We start from the raw sequence: 23,664 nt of genomic DNA, 5'->3' as shown, positions 1-23,664 counted from the left end.
TAAGAGAGATTGAGGAGAGAGAAAGTATGATGAGAGAGAAAGTATGTTGAGGAAAAAAGGAGTAAGTGTGATAAGAGAGATTGAGGAGAGAGAAAGTATGATGAGAGAGAAAGTATGATGAGAGAGACAGTGTGTTGAGGAAAAAAGGAGAAAGTGTGATAAGAGAGATTGAGGAGAGAGAAAGTATGATAAGAGAGAAAGTGTGATGAGAAAAAGAGAGTGTGATGGGAGAGATTGAGGAGAGAGAAAGCATGATGAGAGAGAAAGTGTGATGAGGAAAAGAAGAAGGAAGAGAATGCGATGGAAGAGATTGAGGAGAGAGAAAGTATGATGAGAGAGAAAGTGTAATGAGAAAAAAAGAGGAAAGAGAGTGTGATAGGAGAGATTAAGGAGAGATAAAGTGTGTGATAAAATGATGAGAGAGAAACTATGATGAGAGAGAAAATATAATGAGAGAGAATAAGGAGAGATAAGTGATATGAAAGAAAAAATAAATAAATATATTTTGATATTTGATATTAATGGAAAAAATTTTAATTTTAAGTCAAGAGTATTTTTGGAATAAGGGAATATTTTGATTGATGAAAATAGGGTAATGACTCATTGAAGGGGAGTACATGAGAATGAGTTATTACCTAATTTCAAGGATTCATTCCCTTATTTATATTCCTATTCCTATAATCCAAACATTAACAATGAGAATCAATGATTCCTATTCTCATTCCCTACTCATATTATCCTAAACCAAACGCCCCCTAAATATATAGTCCGAACGATCCAAGCCGACAGAACGGATAGCATTGATTAGAACAATTAAATGAACTGAACAAATTAGGTAGGAATTAAGCGGCAGATATAATAATACATATTTAATTACATAACAACCAAAGCAATAAGGGTGACGGCTGCAAGAAAAAAGGTCGTCTATCAGCGCACACTGTTTCCAAAGAGGCAACAGCATAAGCAAATTAAGGTGCTGATTGTCCAGATGGATCTGTTCCCACACAAGACAGTAAGACACGGCACATGGTAAAGTTTGGTTAATTATAGGCCCCCTTTGCTCTTACAAGTGCCTTCACGACAACAAAGAAAAACAGTAGTGATAACCATCATATTGTATATTCTTTTCCAATTTTTCTTTACTCCTTTGTTTTCTTTCCAATTCTCTGCTTTCTACTCTTGATTTATCTTCAGCTTTCTGCTCCTCCGTGTGACCAATCCATGCATTATGTTACCTCATTTCTCTGAACTTGTTGATCTGTTTTTTAAATCTGTAATTTCCTAAAAATGTAATCAGTTTTGCTATATTTCTCCATGAATCAGCTAGTTCCTGATCTGTCTCCGTTAATTGCTCTGCCGAGCCTTCTCTCGCCGGTCGCCGCGCATATCCAGCCGGAGCTCACGGACCTGGCCGAGGTCCCCGAGACACACGCGTGGCCCACCCTCCACGACCGGCCTTACGGCGTCGACGACCGCGTTCCCGTGGTCGATCTCGCGCTTCCCGACGCCGTCCGCCTCGTCGGCCGTGCCTGCGAGGAGTGGGGCGCTTTCTTGCTGACGGGCCACGGCGTCCCAGTCGAGCTGCTCCGCCGCGTCGAGGAGCAAGGCCGGCGCCTCTTCTCGCTCTCCGCCGCCCACAAGCTGAGGGCCGCTCGCTGCGACGGGACCTCCACCGGCTACGGCTCCGCCTTCATCTCCAAGTTCTTCTCGAAGCAGTTCTGGTCGGAAGGGTTCACCGTCGTCGGCTCCCCTCGCGAGGACGCCCGCAAGATCTGGCCCGACGGCCATCAAGACTTTTGGTGCGTGACTTCAATTTAGCAAAAAATTAATCAGCGGGTTCCGCTACGGATGACCTTGTTTCATTCATGCAGTGGCGCGATCGAGGAATACAGCAGGCTGATGGACGATCTTGCGCGGAGATTGATGCACTCGATGCTGCTTTTTTTGGGCCTCAGCGAGGAGGAAATTAGCTGGGTTGGTCCGCTAAAAGCCCAGCATGAGGCTGTTCCAGCGCTACAGCTCAACTACTACCCGCGCTGCCCGGAGCCCGACCGAGCCATGGGGCTCGCGGAGCACACGGACTCCAGCCTCGTCACCATCATCCACCAGAGCAGCGGCGTGGCCGGCCTGCAGCTCCTGCGGGATGGCGGCGGTGGCGGCGCAGCCCGGTGGGTGGCGGTGGCGCCAATTACGGGGGCATTGGTCGTCATCGTTGGCGATCTCTTTCAGGTGATGTCCAACGGTCGGTTCCGAAGCGTGGTGCACCGGGCGGTCGTTGACAGGACGCGGGCTCGCATCTCGGTGGCGTACTTCTGTGGCCCTCCGGCGGAGTTGAAGATCTCTCCCATTGGGAAGCTGATGGGATCCGGCCGGGGTCCAGCGTACCGAGGCGTTACTTGGCCTGAGTACTTGCGCCTGAAGAAGAAACTTTACAACGAGGCCCTCGCATCACTCAGATTGTCGGCAGGGAAAGGATGAGAAAAAGAAAAACTGGAAGTATATATATCATCATGATTGAAATTTCAACTCGAGGTTAATTATACAATATATATGTTTTCTGTTAAGAGAAGCAAATCGAACAGTCAATTAATGTACTAACTGTTACGCTATAATTTGAATATCTTTGTTAAGTGTGCTTTGATAGAACACTCCAACAAGAATCAGGATTATTCCATCGATATGGATGGAATTTGATTTCCATCTGACCACTTACGGTTACCGACAGACTTATCATTCTTTTAGTAAAATTCTCTATAGAAATTAAATTCGATCAGTATTTATCAATAAAATTTGATTTCCGTAGGGAAGGCGTAACCCTGCAACCGGCGGATTTGAAGGATTACCGACAGAATTATTATTCCGTTAGTAATATCAAATAGAATTACCAATGGAATATAAATTTCGTCAATAATATCAAATAGATTTACCCACGGAATAAGAATTTCACCAGTAAATTTGATTAGAATTAGGGCACCTTGATTGTACTTTTCCTCACGCGCGACTTCGGCTTCTTCTCTCCCAATCTCCAGTACTCCGATGATTCTCCAGTAAATCTCTCCTCTCCCTCTTCTCAAGGTTGTTGCGGCCGCCAACAACATGCTTGTGGTTGTGTTGGCTACTAGCATGCTTACTAGCGGTTGTGTCGGCCGCAAACACGCGGCTATATGTCGGTTGCTAGCACCGACCGCCAGCACCCGATTGGCTCTTTGTCAGCCGGCATCACGCAGGTTCGGTGATCGATAGTTGTTGGTCGTGGCTTGCAATGTGGTCAGCCACCCCCTGTTGGCTGCGACTGGCGACTTGGTTACGACTTGGATATGGTCAGTCAGCAGCTTATCCGATTGCTAGGTTTGCCAATTGTGAGCTTGCAGTTGCCAACTTGGACCTATCGTGAATTTGTCCTAGCTTGTCATTATTTGTGATTAAGTTTAGCTATGTTTTATTTATTTTGTAATATACTACATTTGTTGCTCTTCTCCAATTGGACTACACATTTTCAGGTATAATTTATTAAATAGTTTCTATATGTTTTTTTACATGGATGAATTTAAATGTATAACATGATATAATCATTTTATTATTTTAGTGTTGGTATATTTACATCTAAGATAATTTTTAATTCTCAATTTCATAGTTTTAGCAACTCATGTACTTTGTAATAAATTATATGAAATTATATTCTCATTAGGTGACAATGTATATGAACAAAGTTTGAATGTACAATCGATTAGAAAATGAATTTATTAGAGATGATTTTATTTATTAAAATTAAATAATTTGTGAACTTTGCTAAGAGTTATCTAGAATGTATGAACAGTGTCAGATTACGATGTCCGTGTAATCATTCCAAATATAGAAATAGAGTCTTCTGTAATGAGGATACCATGAAAGTACATATATGTAGAAATAATTTTATGTCAAATTACTATAATTGGTACTGTCATGGAAAGCCTTATTTGTATGAACCAATTGAGTCTTTTGGTGGTTCGTCATCTGACACAATTGTTGTTAGGGAATCATCAACTAATGATATTGCAATGCAATCAATGGTTCACGATGCGATGAATGCAGTTGATTATTCCAATATAGATGAAATACCAATACCTAAACATCAGCAATTGTATGAAATGTTAAAGGTTAGTGAAAGAGAAGTGTGGGAAGACATTCTCTCTAGTCATTCCCAACTATCAACTACTGCAAGGTTATTGAATATAAAAGTAAAATATCATTTTTTAAAAAGATGTTACAATGACATATATCAATTAATGTCAGAGTTGGTTCCTGTTGATACCATAATGACTGATAGCTTCTATAGTAAAAAAAAATTGGTTAGAGGTTTAGGTTTACTTATAGAGAAGATTGATTATTGTATAAATAACTGCATGATATTTTGGAATGAAGACATCGAACTAAGTGAATGCAAAATTGGTAATCACCCTCGTTATAAGAATCGTACTCGCATACCAGGTGATATGGGTTATGATGAGTGGACCCAGAAGATGACATGGCAGTTAAAATCAAGATGATGTGGCAGTCCCGTTCGAGAAGGGACAACATCCCTCGACCTGGCTCTGCTTAATTGCCCAAGCTAGTGCTAAGGTTCTTAAATTCAACCAGTTCGGGTTATAATCTGGTTAGAAAGGGACAGTTAGCCCTTAAGCCGAGCGAACCAGGGAATTTAGTATATTAAGGCGACCAAGGTGGAGGCCGACCTATCTCACGTGCTGGCAGGAATAATTGACTCACTCCACAATAGATCAATCATAGGTATGATTAAGGGGAGAGTTAAACTCCTTACTTCATATGAATCCTTATGTGCTCATCCGAGTGATCCTAATTGCCAGTCTCCCTAATTGATTTCTAGACAATAATGTACCTATATGAATTCATCCAGTCACAAAGATAGATAAGTTTTAGACGCCCCGACAATACAAAAAACTGATCGAGCAAAGATAGGATATGACTCTCTTTAGTATACTAACCGAACCTCTCAGAGCATAGCTATGTTTCTCTTAGTGGCCTATTATATGTTTGGTCGGGTAGAAGGACGAATGGACCTACAATGTTCATTCTCATACTATTACTCGGACAAAATTCTAGTAAAGCATAGATTATCAGAGGGATTTCCAGGAAGCATGAGGCGTTGTATTATATTTCTTAAATGGACTTCCAATATGGCCAAGATACATGCAGTATAATATACAATAGAACATATTAGGCTGAAATATATTCAATAGACAATATTCCAATCAAGCGACTAGCTTAAGACCGACCGAGATATATTTAGCAGACAACATCCTAACCATGTGTCAGAGAATATTCTTCTGGATCATTCTTCAAGGACCACCTTATCCCCCATTAATCAACCACTTATAATAATATATTTCTTTATTAACCTCAGTGATAATATAAACTATAAACGATAAAAGGGGTATATATATGAGTAAAATAGAAGATTCCTTGGATAATTATGACATATCGCCTATGTCTACCCTCTCCTTTACCTAACAACCTCTAAAACATTTTACCACCTCATGATTGCGAAGATTATGTGAGGTGGTATACAAAGGGGAGTCCTCTCCGTGACGAAGGTACTCTCACTAAACATCCGCAACTTACTCGTGCATGCATATTTTTACGATTCCTCAACCACCTATTTGGATTCATATTGACTTGAGCATCGAAAAGCCTTTGCCAAGGATTCCCTTAGTTTCTAGGCACTGACATTTTATTGGCTCATCTCCTTGTGCATAGGATCGAGGGAAATCTTCTTTTGAGAGAGAAAGGTCTTCTGTTGTCCAATCATCCATCCACCTGGTCCAGCGCGTCATCTTTGTAGATCTTAGACATGAACAAATTTGACGTCGTTTGTGAGAATCTTCACCTGAATCTAAGAATCAGAGATGGATGAAGCTGAAAGACTCACTACTGTTACTTTGACACTAGAAGAGCTGGATTTGCTCATCAACGCTCGAGCACAAAGATTGCTGCAGTAGCAACAACAACAACAACAGGGAGCCACCGGTGGTACTCTGTTGTCACCTAATCCCGTCACATCTACAATGGCTCACCAGAGGGAGAGAGTGGCCAGGAAGGAAGGCCCGGTTCATTTGGCTCGTGCATCTCACTCATCGGCTCCCCGCCATCAAGCTCTTTTTCACACGCTACCTGAACATATGGACCAAGAAGAATCCCACCAGGAGTCCTTTGGAGAAGCACCTGTTTAATAAAGGTAATGATAAAAGGCTCCATTACGGTACAACTCCCTGAAGAAATAAGTGTTGGAACCCCAAGGTATTTTGATGTGATCAAATAAGCTAAGTTAGGTCCTATTTGGTTTAACCCTTGTGTCTAAGTATGCAGGAGCTTAGGAGCACAGGAAGTCGAACGGAAGACGCGGCTAGCGAGAAGAACGGCGCGGGGAGAGAGCTGACGGGCTCGATGCGTCCGAGGGATGAAGTGTCACGGAAGTGTACATCGGTGGATGAGAAGAACGTACGCAATATTCGAGGGACGAGAAATCAGAGAGGAAGGCTGCTCGAGAAGAAGACCGGAACTTGGGTTCGGGTGAGCCCTATTCCGGATGGCTGAGATCACCCAAGCAAGCGGAGCCAGAGCGGAACACTCGGAACGAGGTGAGCTGAACCGGAGCAGAGGGCCCGGACCAAAAAAGTCAACACTGTTGACTTTCTTGGTCCGAGCGCCCAGAACCCTTTTGGGCACCTGGACCAGTCTAGGGCCCCGGAACCCTTCTGGGCGCCCGAACCAGGATTCTATCTAGATCATGGTCAAACACGATCTATGTGAAAAGGGATAAAGTTTTATCCCCTCCCAAGCATCTGGAACCCTTCCAGGCACCTCGACCAAGGTTATAAATATAGCCTTGGTCCAAGAAGCTGAATAATAACTTGTAATCTATTTCTGTTTATTCTACTTATCTTTGTGTGCTATTAACACTGTAAGAGGTTACTCCGCCCAAAGGAGATCTTCATATAGTGCGTTTCATTCTCCTTGGATTAGCAATATTCTGATTATAAATCAAGTAACTCCTTTGTGTCTATTTTCTGTTTAATTAGTCTCTTTATTTTTAATTATAAGTGTTCTTAATTTAGTTATAAGTCGAGAAAGGGTTGATTTATTTTTTCAGGATAATTTACCCCTCCCCTCTTGCCAACTCCAAAGGGACTAACAATAAGCACCTCATTCGCTCAGAAGGTATTAGAAGATAAGCTACCGAAGCATTATCAAACTATAGAAATAGGGAATACTCAGGGTCGACTGACCTTGAGCATTCTTGTTAAATTTGAGCATGCTGCCCTTCTTCACCAATTTACTGATGGGGTGAAGTGTCGTGTGTTCCTCACCACCTTCGGTGGTTCTGTGCAGAGGTAGTTTAAGCAACTATCAACTGGATATATCCGCTATTTTAAAGATTTTTGTAAGATTTTTCTTCACCATTTTGCCAGCAGCAGACACTACCAGGCAAGGGCCCAAGGAGTCACTGAGGGCCTATATTAAAAAATTCAATCAAGTGGCTATGAATGTCCCTTTAACCACTACCAATATTCTGGTAAATACCTTCTCCCAAGGGCTTACCAATAATGATTTTTTCAACTCTAGGTCAAAAGACCCCCAAGGAATTTTGATCATCTACTAGATTGGGCAACCAAATTCATTAATGTGGAAGAGGCGTAGACCGCCTGAAGGAAAGACACCACTGTACCGGCCCCAGCTCCCATGCATAAGCACTGAGCATTACCCGCTACTCCTCCTAGAGGACCTCAAGCAGCTCCTTAACCTCATCGTCAAGAACCATGGCCTCAGGTCGTACAACATGTGGAGGTCGAATAAGGAAGATATCCCAATCCTCCTCGAGAAGCTCCGTGACGATGGTGTACCATCCATCAATCGACCACACATAATACACAAGATTACTATACTTTGGCTAACCGCCAAGGGGCCAATCGAAGATTCTGTTGGCGGACCCCATCGCCCAGCCGCCGCCCCTATCGATGACTTAATGGTATGCCCAGAAGAAATCAATGTGAGGCAGAGCGGTATCAGAGGATGCCACTATCACCACCACCAGTAGACTGGATGCCAATTCCCACTCGAAACCAGCCAGAGCTCCCAACTTTGCAAGAGAAAATCATATACTACCGCCCGGGGCAACATTAGTATGATAGATGGAGGCTTGACCGATGGTGACTCTAACCTAGAGAGAAAGTCACATGCTCAGTGTTTAGAGATTCATGTGGTCGGTTGTAGTATAAAGTGGGATGCCAAACCCGAGATCAGCTTTAAGCCCAAAGATCTAGAGGGGGTGGAAATACCTCATGATGATACATTAATAATCAAGGCTATTGTAGCCAATTATAATATTTATCATACTTTTGTTAACACAGGTAGTTCTATCAACATCATCTTCAATTAGGTGTTTGAGCAGTTACAAATAGACCAGAGCGAACTTCAACCTATGGTGACTCCTTTGTATGGATTCATGGGTAATGAAGTCCAACTACTTGATCAAATAATATTAGTCATATCCTTAGGGGAGGAGCCCCTAATGAGGACGCGTCGATCAACCTTTATAGTAGTAGATGCGCCCTCAGCCTATAATGTCATCTTAGGCTGATCGACCTTGAATGAGTTTCAGGCAGTGGTCTCCACCTTTTGTCAAAAAATAAAGTTCCTCATGGATGATCGAGTCTGGGAAGTCAGAGGAGATCAACTAACAACATACAAATGCTATGTTGATATAATAAAGACGGAGGCACATTCCGCATGGAAAATACAGTGGATAGAGGTCAACACCATCTAAGAGGCTCTTCCTACCCTGGTCTATGAAGAAAAAGATGAAATCTAGATTCGACTAGGTCGATCGAAGGCTATTACACAAGTGGCGACCAACCTACCCAAAGGACTTAAAGAGGAGTTGGTGGTGTGTCTTACATGTAACAATGACGTTTTTACCTGGGCACCTAAAGAAGTAAACGGGGTGTCACTAGCAATCATGGAGCATGTACTTCATATCTATCTAGACCCTCGACTAGTCAAGTAGAGAAAGTATGACTTTGGGGCCAATCAGAATAAAATCATTAAGGAGAAAGTGGATAAATTACTGGAGGCAGACTACATTTGTGAAGTCAAATTCCCGAGTTACCTGGCTAATGTTGTCTTGGCATTTAAGCTAGGAAATAAATGGTGGGTCTGCATTGATTTTAGAGATCTTAACAAGGTCTGCCTAAAAGATTATTATCCACTCCCTCACATCGATCAGGTGGTGGATTCCACTTTCAGGTGTGAATTTATTTGTATGTTGGACGTGTACTAGGGATATCATCAAGTCCTACTCGCTAGGACAACCAAGAGAAGGTTAGTTTCATAATTATCGAGGGTAGTTATTGTTATAATATCATGTTATTTGGACTGAAGAATGCAGGGACTATATACCAATGGCTCATGAATAAGGTCTTTCGAAAGTAGATCGGGCGGAATATGAAAGTGTACGTGGATGACATCCTCATTAAGTCCCTCCGAGCGACCGATCTATGTGCCAAGGTGGAGGAAACTTGTAATACTTTAAGGCAGTATGAATTCAAGCTTAATCCTAACAAGTGCTTATTCGGAGCCAAAAGTGAAAAATTCTTAGGGTATATCATGACTGAACGGGGGATAAAGGTCAATCCAAGCAAGGTGCGGGCGCTTCAATATATGGCTCCTCCCCATTATCTAAAGGAGGCACAAAAACTGATCGACCAGATCACCACCCTCTCTCACTTCATCTCCTGATTGGTCGATCAAAGCTTGCCCTTCTTCAAGATACTTCGTCGGGCGACCAAGTTTCAATGGGATGCTGACTGTGATAGAGCTTTTGAGGAGTTGAAGAATTATCTGTCCACCTTGCCTATACTTGCCAAGCCCATAACAAGGTAGACATTGTGGGTGTATTTGTCAGATAATGATTATGCAGTTGGGTCAGTATTAGTAAGAAGGAAAGGAGCAGCAACCTATATATTTTTTAAGTCATTTAATGAAAGGAGTTAAGTGTCGTTATACCACACTCAAAAAGTTAGCCTACAGATTGGTTTTAGCTGCCTGGAGATTACATCCTTATTTCCTTTCTCATACCATCATTGTACTACTAATAATCCTTTGGGTCTAGTACTTGTCAACCCCAAGGTTTTTGTAAGGTTAATCAAGTGGATCACTGAGCTCAGTGAGTATGACATATAGTATCAACCCCAAATAGTTATCAAGGCTTAAGCTTTAGCCGACTTCCTAAGGGAGGTTCAAAATCCTGAACTGGAGGAGACCTGAAAAATATATGTGGATGGATCTTCCACTCGATAGGGTAATGGAATAGGTATTCTTATAATATCCTCTCGAGAAGATGGAATGCAATTGTCCGTTCAGTTGAATTACTGGGCCACCAACAATGAGGTCGAATATGAAGCATTGATAGCTAGCTTGCAAACAACACGACATGTGGGTGTCGCTCGAGTTTTAATTCATTTCTATTCCTAGCTAATCGCACAACAGTTATCAGGCAACTTCGAAATTAATAATGAGTGACTTAAGTTGTATGTAGAAACCTTTGAAAAACTTAGAGAAGAGTTCCAGGAGGTAACTATTCACAAGGTTTTCCGATCAGAAAATCAAACGACGGATGACTTGGCCAAACTGGCTTCTGCTATCATTCCCTGGAATATAGATAGGCCGGTGGAGCAGACCCTATTAGTAACTTGCATTGATAGATAAACTGATCTGGAGCTACAAATTGATTGGAGAATGACTATGATTTTCTTTCTACAACATGGCATTTTGCCAACAGATGGTGAGTAATAACGTATAATCAAGAAGAGAGTCAGTTGATTCACTTTAATTGGGGATCAATTTTATAAATGGGATTTCTCATGTCCCTTATTCAAATGCATTGGGCCGAACTATATCTAATACATCTTACAGGAAGTACATTGTTCATGTAGAAGTCATGCATGAGGCTAGTCTCTTGCTTAGAAAGTATTGCTAGTCGGGTATTTCTGGTCCACTTTACAGGCTGATGCCGCCTAATTACTGAGAACCTGCTTGTCCTATCAAAAGTACCAGAATATCCTGCATCACCCCACAAAGCTACTAAAAACTTCCATTGTCTCTTGCCTGTTTGATCAGTGAGGTATAGATATAGTAGGGCATTTTCCTTTAGCACTTGCTTAGAAAATATTTTTACTAGTAGCAGTGTATTATTTCTCTAAATGGGAGGAGGTCGAGCTACTAGACAGGATAACCGAACAGATGGTTATCAAGTTCTTATAGAAACATATTATTTACAGGTTTGAAATTTCACATAAATTAATTTTAGATAATGAAAGGCAATTCCAGGGTAGAAAAATCAGAGAATGGTGTTTAGGTTATGGTATCGCATAGGTCTTTATATATGTAGTGTACTTTTAGAGTACCGACCAGACAGAGGTAACCAATAGGGAGATTGTTAGAGGTCTCAAAACTAAACTAGACCATGTTGGAGGAAGCTGGGTCGATGAACTCCCTAGTGTGCTATGGGCATATTGTATAACTCCTCGGGAAGCTACAGGAATAACTTCTTTTCATCTAGTTTATAGTGGTGAGGCCGTGGTCCTGGTCAAGATTGGGGTGGAATCCGATTGGAGGTAATTGTATGATAAAGACAATGCTGACCGATGCTTAATAGAGCTCGATTTGATAGGAAAAAGTCAGAGACAAAGCAGCAGCTCTGTTAATGGCGTACTGTCAAAGGATGAGACAAAATTACAATAGAAGAGTTATCCACCAATTTTTTCAGGTTGGTGATCTGGTCTAGAAGCGGATCAAGCCAGTCGAGGACGTGAATATAGAGATACGGTGGGAAGGACCCTATAGAGTGGTGCAAAAACTTATCTCAGGCTTTTGCTACCTTGAAGATGCAGAGGGTAGAAGATTAGATTGGCCCTAGAGTGCAAATAATTTATAGCCCTATCAGGCTTGACAAGTACACCTGTAGTTTGCCCATGTATTTTGTAAAATTTCTTACACTTAATGAGAGTACAGGCAAATTTATCTAATGATTTTTATAAATTATAAATTATAGCCCCGACTTAAAGATTTGGCGAATCCTAGACTTCCGAACTATTTAGTCAGGTATAAGCGAGCATACTTGATATACCCTAATTTTATCGCAAAATGGGTATCAAAAGAATTAAGTACCGAATTCACTCTACACTAATGTAGCATAGAGATGACTCAGGTCGTCTCCCAACGAATGTAGCCAATGCTTGATATTTTAGGATTGATTTGTTATTTCTTTTGGGGTTCTGGCAAGAAATTGGGGTTTTTGGATTTCATTGAATTCTTAAAGTAAGGAATGAAATAGCAAGACAAGTATGAAACTAAATCTAATGCAATGGAAGAAATCCTATCTATTTATTAATCATGAACCCACAACATATTGTCACTTTATGCTATGGATTGCATCATTAACAGATCCAACAAATTAGAAACTAAATGACAAAACAAGAATAAGACAAGAACAAAGCAAACAATTTAGATTCTTGCATTTATGAACTAAACAATGAACTCAAGAACAAATCAGATCTCCACTCAAAGAGTTAACAAACATTCAGATGCATCAAAGACAATAAGAAACAGATCTAAACTTCATGTAACCTTACCAATTCAGATCTATAAAACTAAACAACCAAGAAACAATAAACGAAGCTGGAAATTGGAAAACAGAAATGCAGAAATCAAATAGGGAAAGTGATGAACCCATGTGAGCTAGGGCATTCCTAAGCACTCACTGGATTAGACGAAAATGTCCGAATCTTGTAATCGATGATAAACTGATCAAAAGAAATTTGATCTGGCAGATTCAAATGAATTGTGCAGAAATTAGAAACGAGCATAAGAGAACACTCCCATCATTTGGATGTGGTCGGAACTTCACAGGAAGAAGATCGCTGGCTGGAAGATGGGAGAGAAATCGGCTGAAACCACCGGATCACTCTACTTCTCCGTTCTTCTTCCTCTCAGAATTGTGGCGGAAAATGCAGTCAAATCTGGATCGGGTTGTTGAAATGGCATCGCCGGCTGATGATGGGTAGATGATAACCAGAGGAAGGGAAGCCCTTGACCTCACAAGCTCGCCGGTGGTGGAAAGGATCGAAATCGCCGGAGTGAGCTCGCCCGCTACTGTAGAAAATTGACGAAGCCACTGTAGCTTCTCATTCCCATTTAAATTAGATCTGAAATATGAGTCAACGGTTGAGATTTCTTCGGATTGATCCAACGGTGGAAATTGCTCCAAATCCGATCCAAATCTTCAGATCTTGATCCCTGGTTGTGATCTACTTCCCCTTGACTTGGATGGACCAGATTCTTCATGGATGTCTTAGATCTACTCCGATCTTGGATGAACGGCTGAAATTGTTTCAGAGCTTGATCTCCTTATTTAAGCTTAGATTTGAACTCAATCTGAGTTGATCAAACTAGAGTCCTTGCCCTTTGATGCCTACAAAGAATATAACCAAATATTAGCATCAAATATCATAAATATGATATAATTTGCAATTAAGTTCACAAATGAATGCAATTCATGAAATATGATATAAATGTGGAATTAACACATGAGAAGATCAAATGACATGCTTATATGAATCAAAATATCAATACAAAATGATGATTATCAAATTCCCCCACACTTATTCTTGCATGCCCCATGCAAGCAAACAAAACAAAGAAACAACTAAAAATCATCTCTATACTAATTTCCTAGCAATACCTAGAAGATAGTAAAAAGAATTTAACTAAGACCATCTAAAGATCACAAACAATCATGAATTCAATCCCTACAATAATTAGTAGGTATGGTGATTTCAATCCAATTGAAAAACTAAGCAAGATGCATTCTCATAAGGTACTCACCTATTCTAACTCTCACACTCAAACATGTGTATAAGTGGAGTTCAACTCAATGCCACTCACAACACTTCACTACCATAAGCTTGCTTATTTTCTAATTCTCCACCACTATAAACATAGCATACATAAATCAAAAGGAATTTAATCATGAAGAATTAAAATGAAAGCAAGAAAAACAATTAAAGTGAATGAAATTGGCAAAAGAAAATGCATCAATGAAGAGAATAAGAGTATGGAAGGAATTTACTTGATGAGTTGACCCATTTGATGTAAAAAGAAATGAATACCATTTGTTTTTATCAATACAAAAGACCAAGCCAAACTTTTCTTCAATTTGATAGCTATCCAAAAATTTTGATACTCTATCTCCACACTTGATACTCTTTTGTTTTGCCACTGTTTTTGCTTTCTTCTTCACTGTTTTTGCACTTCAATTTTAGCATTTTGAAACTAAAACAATCTCATATCACCTTATGGAGAAGAGTTCCCTCCCCCACACTTAGAATCTTGGCCGTCTCGGACAATTCAACTCCATTCAATCAAAGTTGAAACACCTCTAGCCACTATTTCTTTCCTTTCTTCATTCTGCAGAAATTTCTGTTTCTTCCTTTCTCTATTTCTCATTTTTCAGATTCAAATTCTAGAATAAGCCAATTCTATCACTGAACCAACAAACCATATTCAGAAATCAAATTCCCAGTATCAATTTCAGAAAACAACCAAAACCTTCTAACAATTCTGCCATTCTAATTGTTCAATTTGAATTTATGATGTGCCTATTTCTATAAATGAATTATGGTTCTGTAATCTGCAACCAAAGTTTCCAGTATCAGGATTTCATAGCTGGATTGGTGTAGAGATAGGAACTTGACTCGGTATTCTTGCAGCAAACAAATTCAAAGATCTAAGGATTCAAATTCAGCACTTAACATGCTCATAATCATTGCAGTGGAGCTGGACAATTCTAGCATCCTCTTCCATTGTTCATGCCAAATGCTTATAACATATCTTGGTACACATCTGATACATCAATTTAATACTCTATTTCTGCACAATTTACAAAATTCCAGCAGTTCAACAGTTTGTTTAACATTCACAATTCGTTTCCTTTTCTTATCTCCTCCAGTTTTGCTCTTGCATAGTAATAGAGAACAACCATTATTCATTTGTTCACACAGATCCTTAGAATTATTGAACTAGCACAGTTCAACAGGTATTCAATTAATTAAGCTACAAATCAGAACTTGAGAAAACAATTTCAGCAAAACTAAGGTAAGCTTACAAGAATCAGATCTATTAATGGTTGTTACCACAGCTTGAATTCAATTAATTTGGCTAAAAACTAAGCTCCAAAAATTGGCACAGAAAGATCAATTTCAGAACTAGCATTTCATTGAGTTCTATGTGAGTTCAGTTTCCCCAATAGTTAGTTACATCCAACCCTTTCACTTAAGTAAACTCAGCTCCACAAATCCCAGAGTTACACAATGGAATCTGATTTCAGAATTCAGAATCTATGACTCTAAATTTGTTTCCTTTCTTCCTCTGCATATGACCATCATTTCCAACCAGCTAGAGGAGTGCATTCCATTGCATTAGTAGGGAACCAAACCAAACTTAAAGTAGGCCAGCAACAACAATTCAGAATTGAATTTTTTTTTCTAGTTTTGCCTTCACATTTTCTAGAGCTCAAATTCTGCATTCTTAGCAATCCCTTGAACTGAAACAATTGCAACTTAGATACTAATCTTTAAGAGTTAACCAATTATATAGTGATCATATATTAAATTTAACACATCAGATTCCCTTATGAAGAAGTTTTAAATTGCAAGAAGACTTATTCCCAGGAATTCAAATACAAATCCAAGCAAATGAATCTCTCAAATTCTGTCAAGATTGAGAACTTGAAATTTTCTGGATTGAGGAATCCAGAATCTGCAGAAATTACATGTTTACAAAATTTCTGAAATGCAGGAATTCCTTAGATTTGAATCTGTATTTGATTTCTAGAATTTTGAAACCTTTGACAATTGAAGTTGAACTCTGAGAATGTTTAGCTGAATCTGATGCCTTTCGTGCATTTGAATTGGTGACATTTAGTTACTGCAATGGAAGGAACCTAACTTGGACCTGTTATGATCAAAGAAATCTATAAACTTTGGCACATAATAGTCTAAATTCTGTCCACAACCCAGCTTTTCCACAGCACAACAGTACCAACTTACTGGAATAAGTTTCAGTATTAAAAGTCAAAGTAATCAGCAAATTTTGGGTCTCTTCTCTGTCAATGTTTCTTGCCTCTTATTAACACATGACTCTTGTTATTTAATAGCTGATACCTCAAATATGTAAGCACGGTTCCACCACTGTTGATTCCTGGATACCTTAATTCAAGAAGTTTAGTTTCAGAATTGATACAATTTTAGTTTTAGAAATCAGAACCTATGAGAGCCTTGCCTGAGAAATTAACCTTGATAAAGAATTTCATTTAGTAATGCATTGGTTAGAAATTAACCTTGATGAACAATTTTATTATTTTTTTATTTTCACAATCTGACTTTTTAGAATTTAAAAAGATTTAAAAACTTTTAAAGCATTATTTGATTCTAGTTTAATGCTTTTTCAAAAAAGTTAATTAAACATTTTCTTCCAATATTTTAGCTTCCAGGTCGTGGCGAGGCACTAGGCCTTCTTGGTTATTGGAGCAACAACTACTTCCTTAGACAAAACTTCCATAAAGAATTTCAATGTTTAATTCTCTCACTTTAAGCTTTTAATTTTTGAAAAATTAATTAAGCACAGATTTTGGAACCCAATAGAGGTTCCTTCCTACAGGATTATTCAAAAATCTAGGGGGTACATAGTTTCTTGGTATTTTTCTAAGTTGACCTTGATGCTTCCTTATATACCAATTTAATTTACCATAAGTTCTAATTTTTTACTTTGGAAATTTCTTTAAGCATGCATCATTTTTCAATTTTTCAATTTCTAATTTTAAATTTTCATTTTCTGATTTTAGATGATCATACATTTCTAATGGGCATGCTCTTGCTAAGTTCAATTTTAGTTCAGCATTCTCTTTTTCTAATTGATCTAACTCTTTAGAAAGAGACTTGATAAATTTGAAAGATTGAGTTGGGGTTAGATTGCGTACCTTACTTACCTGGTCTGGTGACGCTCCCCCTTCACTGCTGCTTTCTTCTTCTGACGTTCCTCCCCCTTCGTCGATGCTCATCTCTGAGCTGGAGGTTTCTTCTTGCTGATGGTTGGCCATCAGTGCTAGTCCCGAGAATTCTTCGACTTCCGATTCGGAGGTTGACGAATCTGACCAAGTAGCCTTCAGATTCTTGTGCTTGGAGGGTTCTGGTTTCTTGTATTTTGGCTTTGCCCTTTCTTTCTCCTTTCTCTTTAGTTTTGGGCAGTCATCTTTGATGTGTTCCTCTTCGTTGCAGTTGTAGCAGTGAACCGTCCTCTTCTTTCGATGATGCCTCTGCGATTTAAATTTATTAGTACTAAAAAACTTATTGAAGCGTCTTACCAGTAGTGCCGCTTCAGATTCGTCGACTGAGGCTTCGGAGTCAGAACTGTTCATCTTTGCCTTTAAGGCAATGTTCTGACTTGTCTTCTCTGCTCCGATGGGTTCTGAAACTCGAGATTCGTGAAGTTCAAAAGTGGAAAATAATTGTTCTAAAGTACTTACCTCAAGGTCCTTAGAGATGTAATACGCATCTACTAAGGAAGCCCACTCTGGAGTTCTAGGGAAGGCGTTGAGCGCATACCGGATAGAGTCCCGGTTGGTTACCTCTTCTCCAAGGTTCGTTAGTTGCGTTATGAGCTCCTTGATTCTCGCTTGGAGTTGCGCTACCTTCTCGCCTTGGTTCATCCGGAGGTTCGTTAACTGGTTTCGGAGGATGTCGCGCTTCGCTAGCTTCGCTTCAGAAGTACCTTCGTGTAGCTCCAGGAATTTTTCCCAGAGATCTTTCGCTGAGTCGTAGCTTCCGATCCGATTTACTTCTTGCGGCGGCAGCACACTGAGCAGGTGGAACTCTGCCTTTCCGTTGGCGACGAAATCGGCTTGCTCCTTCTTGCTCCATGTGTTTTCTTCTTTGTCTTTCGGCGCTGCAAAACCATATTTCATTGTAATAAGAATATCAAAATCAGTTTTAAAAAATACCTCCATTTTTCGCTTCCATGTAGCAAAATCTCTGTCGAACTTCGGGGGATGGATGTTCGCTCCGGCCATCGTCTTGATCGTAGTGCTTCAGTTGGCGGTTAGTCCTTCTGAGGTGATCAGGCTCTGATACCTCTTGTTGGTGCAGCGGAGACCGGCAAGAGGGGGATTTCAACTCAGAATTTAAATCAGCAGTAAAATAACAACTAAATTAAAGAGATAGAAAAAGAAACTGAAACAGAATTTAACCTGGTTACAACCAAGGAGGTTGTTAATCCAGGGCGATGAAAAAGCTCTACTATCAGAATCTCCTTTACTGTAGGCGGAGAAACCTTTTTACACTTAGAACACTCACTTAGTTGCTAGGAATTGATTACAGATTGATTGCTTGAGTTGTTATTGAATTCCTAGCTCCAGGGGCCTTTTTATAGCTCCTGGAAAGTCTATCCCGAGGGTCCAAGGCGCCTCCAACAAGGTTCAAGGCGCCTCTAGCTCGGTCAGCAGATAAAATTTTATCCGCACGCAAACGGTCAAAACTGACCTATTGAAGGCGCCTTCAAGGGCACCTTCCAGGGCGCCTTCAAGGGCGCCTTCTAGGGCGCCTTCAAGGGCGCCTCCAAGCTTCCAGCTTAGTTTCTTCAGCTTCCTTCGCTCCGTTCTTTTGGGTGATTGCGGCCAACCGGAATAGGGCTCACCCGAACCCAATTCCCGGCCTTCCTCGAGCAGCCTTCCGTCCCGGTTTAACGTCCCTCGAACTCCGCGCACGCTCTTCACGCCCACCGGAGTACTCTTCCGCAGCTCTCTCGTCCTTCGGATGCACCGAGCCCGTCGGCTCCCTTCCCGTGCCATCCTTCTCGCTAGCTGCGTCTTCCGCTCGACTTCCTGTGCTGCTAAGCTCCTGCACACTCAGACACAGGGATCAAATACAACGCAGGACCTAACCAACTTGGTTGATCACATCAAAACTACCATGGGGTCCAACAATCCATGCGGTCTCTCTCCTCTCTAGAAGAGGGACCTTGAGTCTTCGAAAGTCTCTGTTAGCTAGAGCCCTAGAGCCAATCATTTGATGATTATATTTTGGACTTATTGTATCATATTCTATATATATAAATAAAGACATTTGATTTTGGTTATTATACTTACTTGTATTGGTGCCAAATAAACTAAGTATAATAACGTCCTTGAGTAGAAGGTTCTTACCTATATCAATCGATTCGTTGAATCGATAGTGAGATGATATAGGGAACACTACTCTTAATCATTCCTAGTCGAGTGTTAACATTCAAGGACAATGTTAATGCAATAAGACTAGCATGTAGGTCAACTAGATGACTTGATCTCACAAGTAATGGATATAGAGATATCAAGTTGACACATGGGTATGCATTAGAGAATGTATACTGAATGACCCGCCATGAGAAAGTATCATGGATCGTTATATGAGTGTCATATACTTTCTCATGTGGCTATTAGTATGACTACTAGTCCTTAGACCTGAAGTCACCATGGTTCCCTACATAAGGAGTTATGTACTTTGGTTTCGTCAAACGTCACTCGTAACTGGGTGGACTATAAAGGCGATTGCTGGGTATGTAACGAATTATGCAGAGGGATGTGAGTGATGTAGATGGAATCTATCCCTCCTATATGACGGGAGCGACATCGATATTCTTGATAGAGTGAGACCACGAAGTGCATGGCCATGCCCAAATGAGTAAATATAGGATATTGAGCACATTTGATTGAGTGAGTCTACTTGGAGTTCAAGATTTGGATTGATTAGAGGATGACACGGTCTATGCCTCACATTGATCAATCTAGATGTCTAGGATAGAAGGACACTTGTCATATATTGTGAGGAGTCACAATTAGTAGTCCCAAGGTGATGTTGGATCTCAACATTCTTGTAACTTGGGTAGTAATGATGTGTTGCTAGATACCGCTCATTACTTATACTCCTAAATGAGTTTAGGGCATTGCCAATATTACAAGAACCTATAGGGTCACACACTAAGGACAATTAAATGGAGATTAGGTTCATATGATGAACCAAGAGGATTAGATTCATTTGATGAATCAAATTGGATTAAGAGTAATCCTAATTGGGCTAACTTGAGTTGGACTCAAGTTGATTCATGTGTTCAATGAGTCTAATTTAGATTATGACTCATTGAATCAATTTAGTTAAATGAATTAGATTCATTATATTAAGTTGGCTTGAATCAAATGGTTGGATTTGATCAACCATGGAAGAGATTTGGTCAAGTTTGACTTGACTTGAGAGGAAGAGGAATAGTCATGTTTGACTTGACTAATTGCCACATCATTAGTGAGATGGCAAGATGTGAACCAATGATGATGTGCCACATCATCAAAGTGTGCCACCTCATGGAAGTTACAACTCCATTATCTTTAATGGCTACATTTAATGAGAATGGGGGTTACACCTTGGAGATGTGGCCGACCACTTATCATTGTGAATGAAATTGATTTTTCATTCAAGGCATATTGATTCCTTCTTCTTCCTTGAGTTCTTCTTGCTCTCTCCCTCTCCTCTTCTTGCCGTGACCTATCAAGGTGCTAGCACACCTTTGTTTAGGTCTTCTCCACCTAAGTTGTCCGTGTGGATACTTCTAGAGGACCGTACGCTTGACGGTCTTGAGATCCGGCATTTTGGACGAGCGGGATACGCGAAAGGCACGCTTCAAAGGTATAAAAATTGTTTTCTTCCTTTGTAGATCTACTGTAGATTGAAGCTTTAAACTCGTACTCATTTTTTCGAAAGTTTTCTTCGCACGAGATCCAGTGGCATGGGTGATTCGGGGTTTCCGCGACGCGAAAATGCGGTTTTCACGGCCCGAAACACCCAACAGTGGTATCAGCGCCACGTACGAAGCGAGTACTAGTTTAAATTAGTATTTTTGTGAAAAATATGCATACTGTAACATTCTGTGAATTTCCTAATTTTTATGATTTTATGGGTATTTTTCTCGTAGAAGCGAAGCACAAGTGTTTCGGCACTTGTAGGCTTTGACTACCGAGAAGAATTTTCCAAAACGGTAATGTTTCGACCTAAAATCTTTTGGGACAGTGGGCTAAGGCGCTCTTGGATCGCTTAGGAGCAACTCGCGATGGTTAGATCGCGGGTAGGGGTATTGCCCCTAACCCCGCAAGGGGATTTGCTCCGCGATTGCGCCCGAAATCGCTAATCGGGAACGCCGGAAAAAATTTACTCATAAAATCTGTAAAATTATGAAAAATTACAGAAAAATTATGAAAAATATATAATTTTGAATTATATATTATTTTTGTGATAGTCATGGCCCAAAGACCCAATTCGATTGGACAATTGTGTTGTAATTCATAATACGGCTTGCGTGCCGTTATGTGATGTGCGTGCTGTATTTATCTTATTTTTATTTATTTTATTTTTCGCGACCTGCGCGTCGTGCCTTCCTTTTATTGTGGTTGTAAATTAGATTTAGACTCGAATGTAACTCGAGTTTCAAAATTATAATGTAATTTTGAAGCGGTGGAAGGTCCACACGAGACGGAGTTACGAGGAGGGCGCGAGCAACACAAGGTGGTCAAAGGAAGAAGCTTGAGAAGCTGTTGACCTTAGGTTGACCATCCGATCTTCTCATTGGCTTGAGAAGATCGTAGTAGGGCCATGACACAATCACAAAATAATTTAATTAATTGTTTATATGTATGTGATGCATGTTTAATTAAGTAGTTAATTAGTGCCTAGCGATTAGATAAGATCTAAATCGTGCACATAATGCACCCCACGATTAGATTAGATCTAAATCAAGTATTTGATACGCATCATCATTTAGATTAGATCTAAATCACGTCAACTTTAATGCCTACCGTGCCGTGATACCTACTACTACCTCGATCGCATGTAGTTGTTGAATCTGCCAAAGCAGAGCAACACATACTATCTTGGTAGGGTACGGAGGGACAATCTTGGCCCCGCCTATCAACGCATGGGTGAGTATAACTCAATTAGATTGAGTAACTAGTTAACTCAATTGGATCGAGTTTAAACTATAGACATTATCCAATGGTTGGTAGATAGGTCAAAATCACGTTTATATTAACTCTCGGGCTTATTAGCCAAAGCTAACTCGAGTTTTAATATAAATGCAGATCTTGATCCTATAAACAAGAGTTGCATAGAGATGTAATTGGTAATCGTTACCTACCAATCATACTAAGTCTTGGGCGTATTAGCCAAAGCTAACTCAAGGTTTAGTATGATGTGGATCTTGTCCCACATGAATTATAGAATTCAGTGGGAGCATCATTTAGTTAAAGGCCTAATTAAATGATTAAGAATATGATATTTATTTCTGCTTTTTATTTCTGTTGTAGATTACCATGACGTCGAACAAGAACACCTTCTCCCTGCGATCTGTCCTTGAGAAGGACAAGTTCAATGGAGCAAACTTTCGGGACTGGTACATGAACCTGAGAATAATTCTCACCCAAGAACGTAAACTGTACGTTCTGGAGCAGCCCATTCCGGAGGCTCCTCCTGCCACTTCCCCGCGAGCTGACCGAGATGCTTTCAAGAAGCATCAAGATGACGCATTAGATGTGTCTTGTCTAATGCTTGCGACCATGAACTCTGAGCTTCAGAAGCAACACGAGTTAATGGGCGCTTACGATATGGTTGAACATCTTCATCAACTGTATCAAGGTCAAGCGAGGCATGAGAGATTTGAGATCTCAAATGCACTGTTTCAGTGCAAGATGTCAGACGGGGCTCCTGTAGGCCCATATGTACTCAAAATGATTGGGTACATAGAGAACCTACAAAGGTTGGGGTTCCCACTTGGCCAAGAGCTGGCCACTGACCTAATCTTGCAATCCTTGCCGGATAGCTATAGTCAATTCGTTCTAAACTACAATATGAACGAGATTGACAAGCCACTGCCCGAGCTGCTTAGCATGTTAAGAACTGCTGAGTTGAACCTTAAGAAGGCTAAGCCCAACACTGTTCTGATGGTTCAGAAACATAAGGGAAAGGGCAAGCTCAAAGGCAAGGGAAAGTCCCAAGCCAAGGGCAAAGGCAAGGCACTGAAGCCTAAAGGAGGGGTCGCCAAGGATGCTACCTGCTTCTACAACGGTCAGGCCGGGCACTGGAAGAGGAACTTCAAGGTATACTTGGAGGATCTTAAGAAGAAGCGAAGTGAGACTTCCACTTCAGGTATATATGTTATAGAAGTTAATCTATCTATTTCTACATCATGAGTATTAGATACTGGATGTGCTTCTCACATTTGTACTGATGTGCAGGCGCTGAGAAATAGCAGGGCATTGACAAAGGGCGAGGTGGACCTACGAGTAGGCAATGGAGCACGGGTTGCTGCTGTTACTGTAGGGACTTACTTTCTATCTCTGCCCTCTGGGCTTGTACTGGACTTAGTCGATTGTTGTTATGTGCCTGCATTAACTAAGAACATTATATCAGTTTCTTGTTTGGACAAGAAAGGTTTCTCGTTTATAATAAAGAACAAATGTTGTTTCGTCTATTTAAATGATAT

At 40.4% G+C, this 23,664-nt stretch overlaps 1 protein-coding gene across 1 annotated transcript; it reads left to right on the top strand.

Annotated features, from left to right (window-relative positions):
- The first annotated feature begins 1,055 nt into the window (after positions 1–1,055).
- On the top strand, positions 1,056–2,630 carry LOC122056452 (gibberellin 3-beta-dioxygenase 1-like). The gene is made up of 3 exons (XM_042618414.1): positions 1,056–1,230; positions 1,324–1,799; positions 1,872–2,630. The coding sequence occupies exons 1-3, from the start codon at positions 1,222–1,224 to the stop codon at positions 2,476–2,478; spliced, it is 1,092 nt and encodes a 363-aa protein (XP_042474348.1). The 5' UTR covers positions 1,056–1,221; the 3' UTR covers positions 2,479–2,630.
- Positions 2,631–23,664: the final 21,034 nt, after the last annotated feature.

Source organism: Zingiber officinale, chromosome 3B (assembly GCF_018446385.1).
Source record: "Zingiber officinale cultivar Zhangliang chromosome 3B, Zo_v1.1, whole genome shotgun sequence".
NCBI classification, from domain to species: Eukaryota; Viridiplantae; Streptophyta; class Magnoliopsida; order Zingiberales; family Zingiberaceae; genus Zingiber; species Zingiber officinale.
This window is presented reverse-complemented; position numbering and strand designations above follow the sequence as displayed.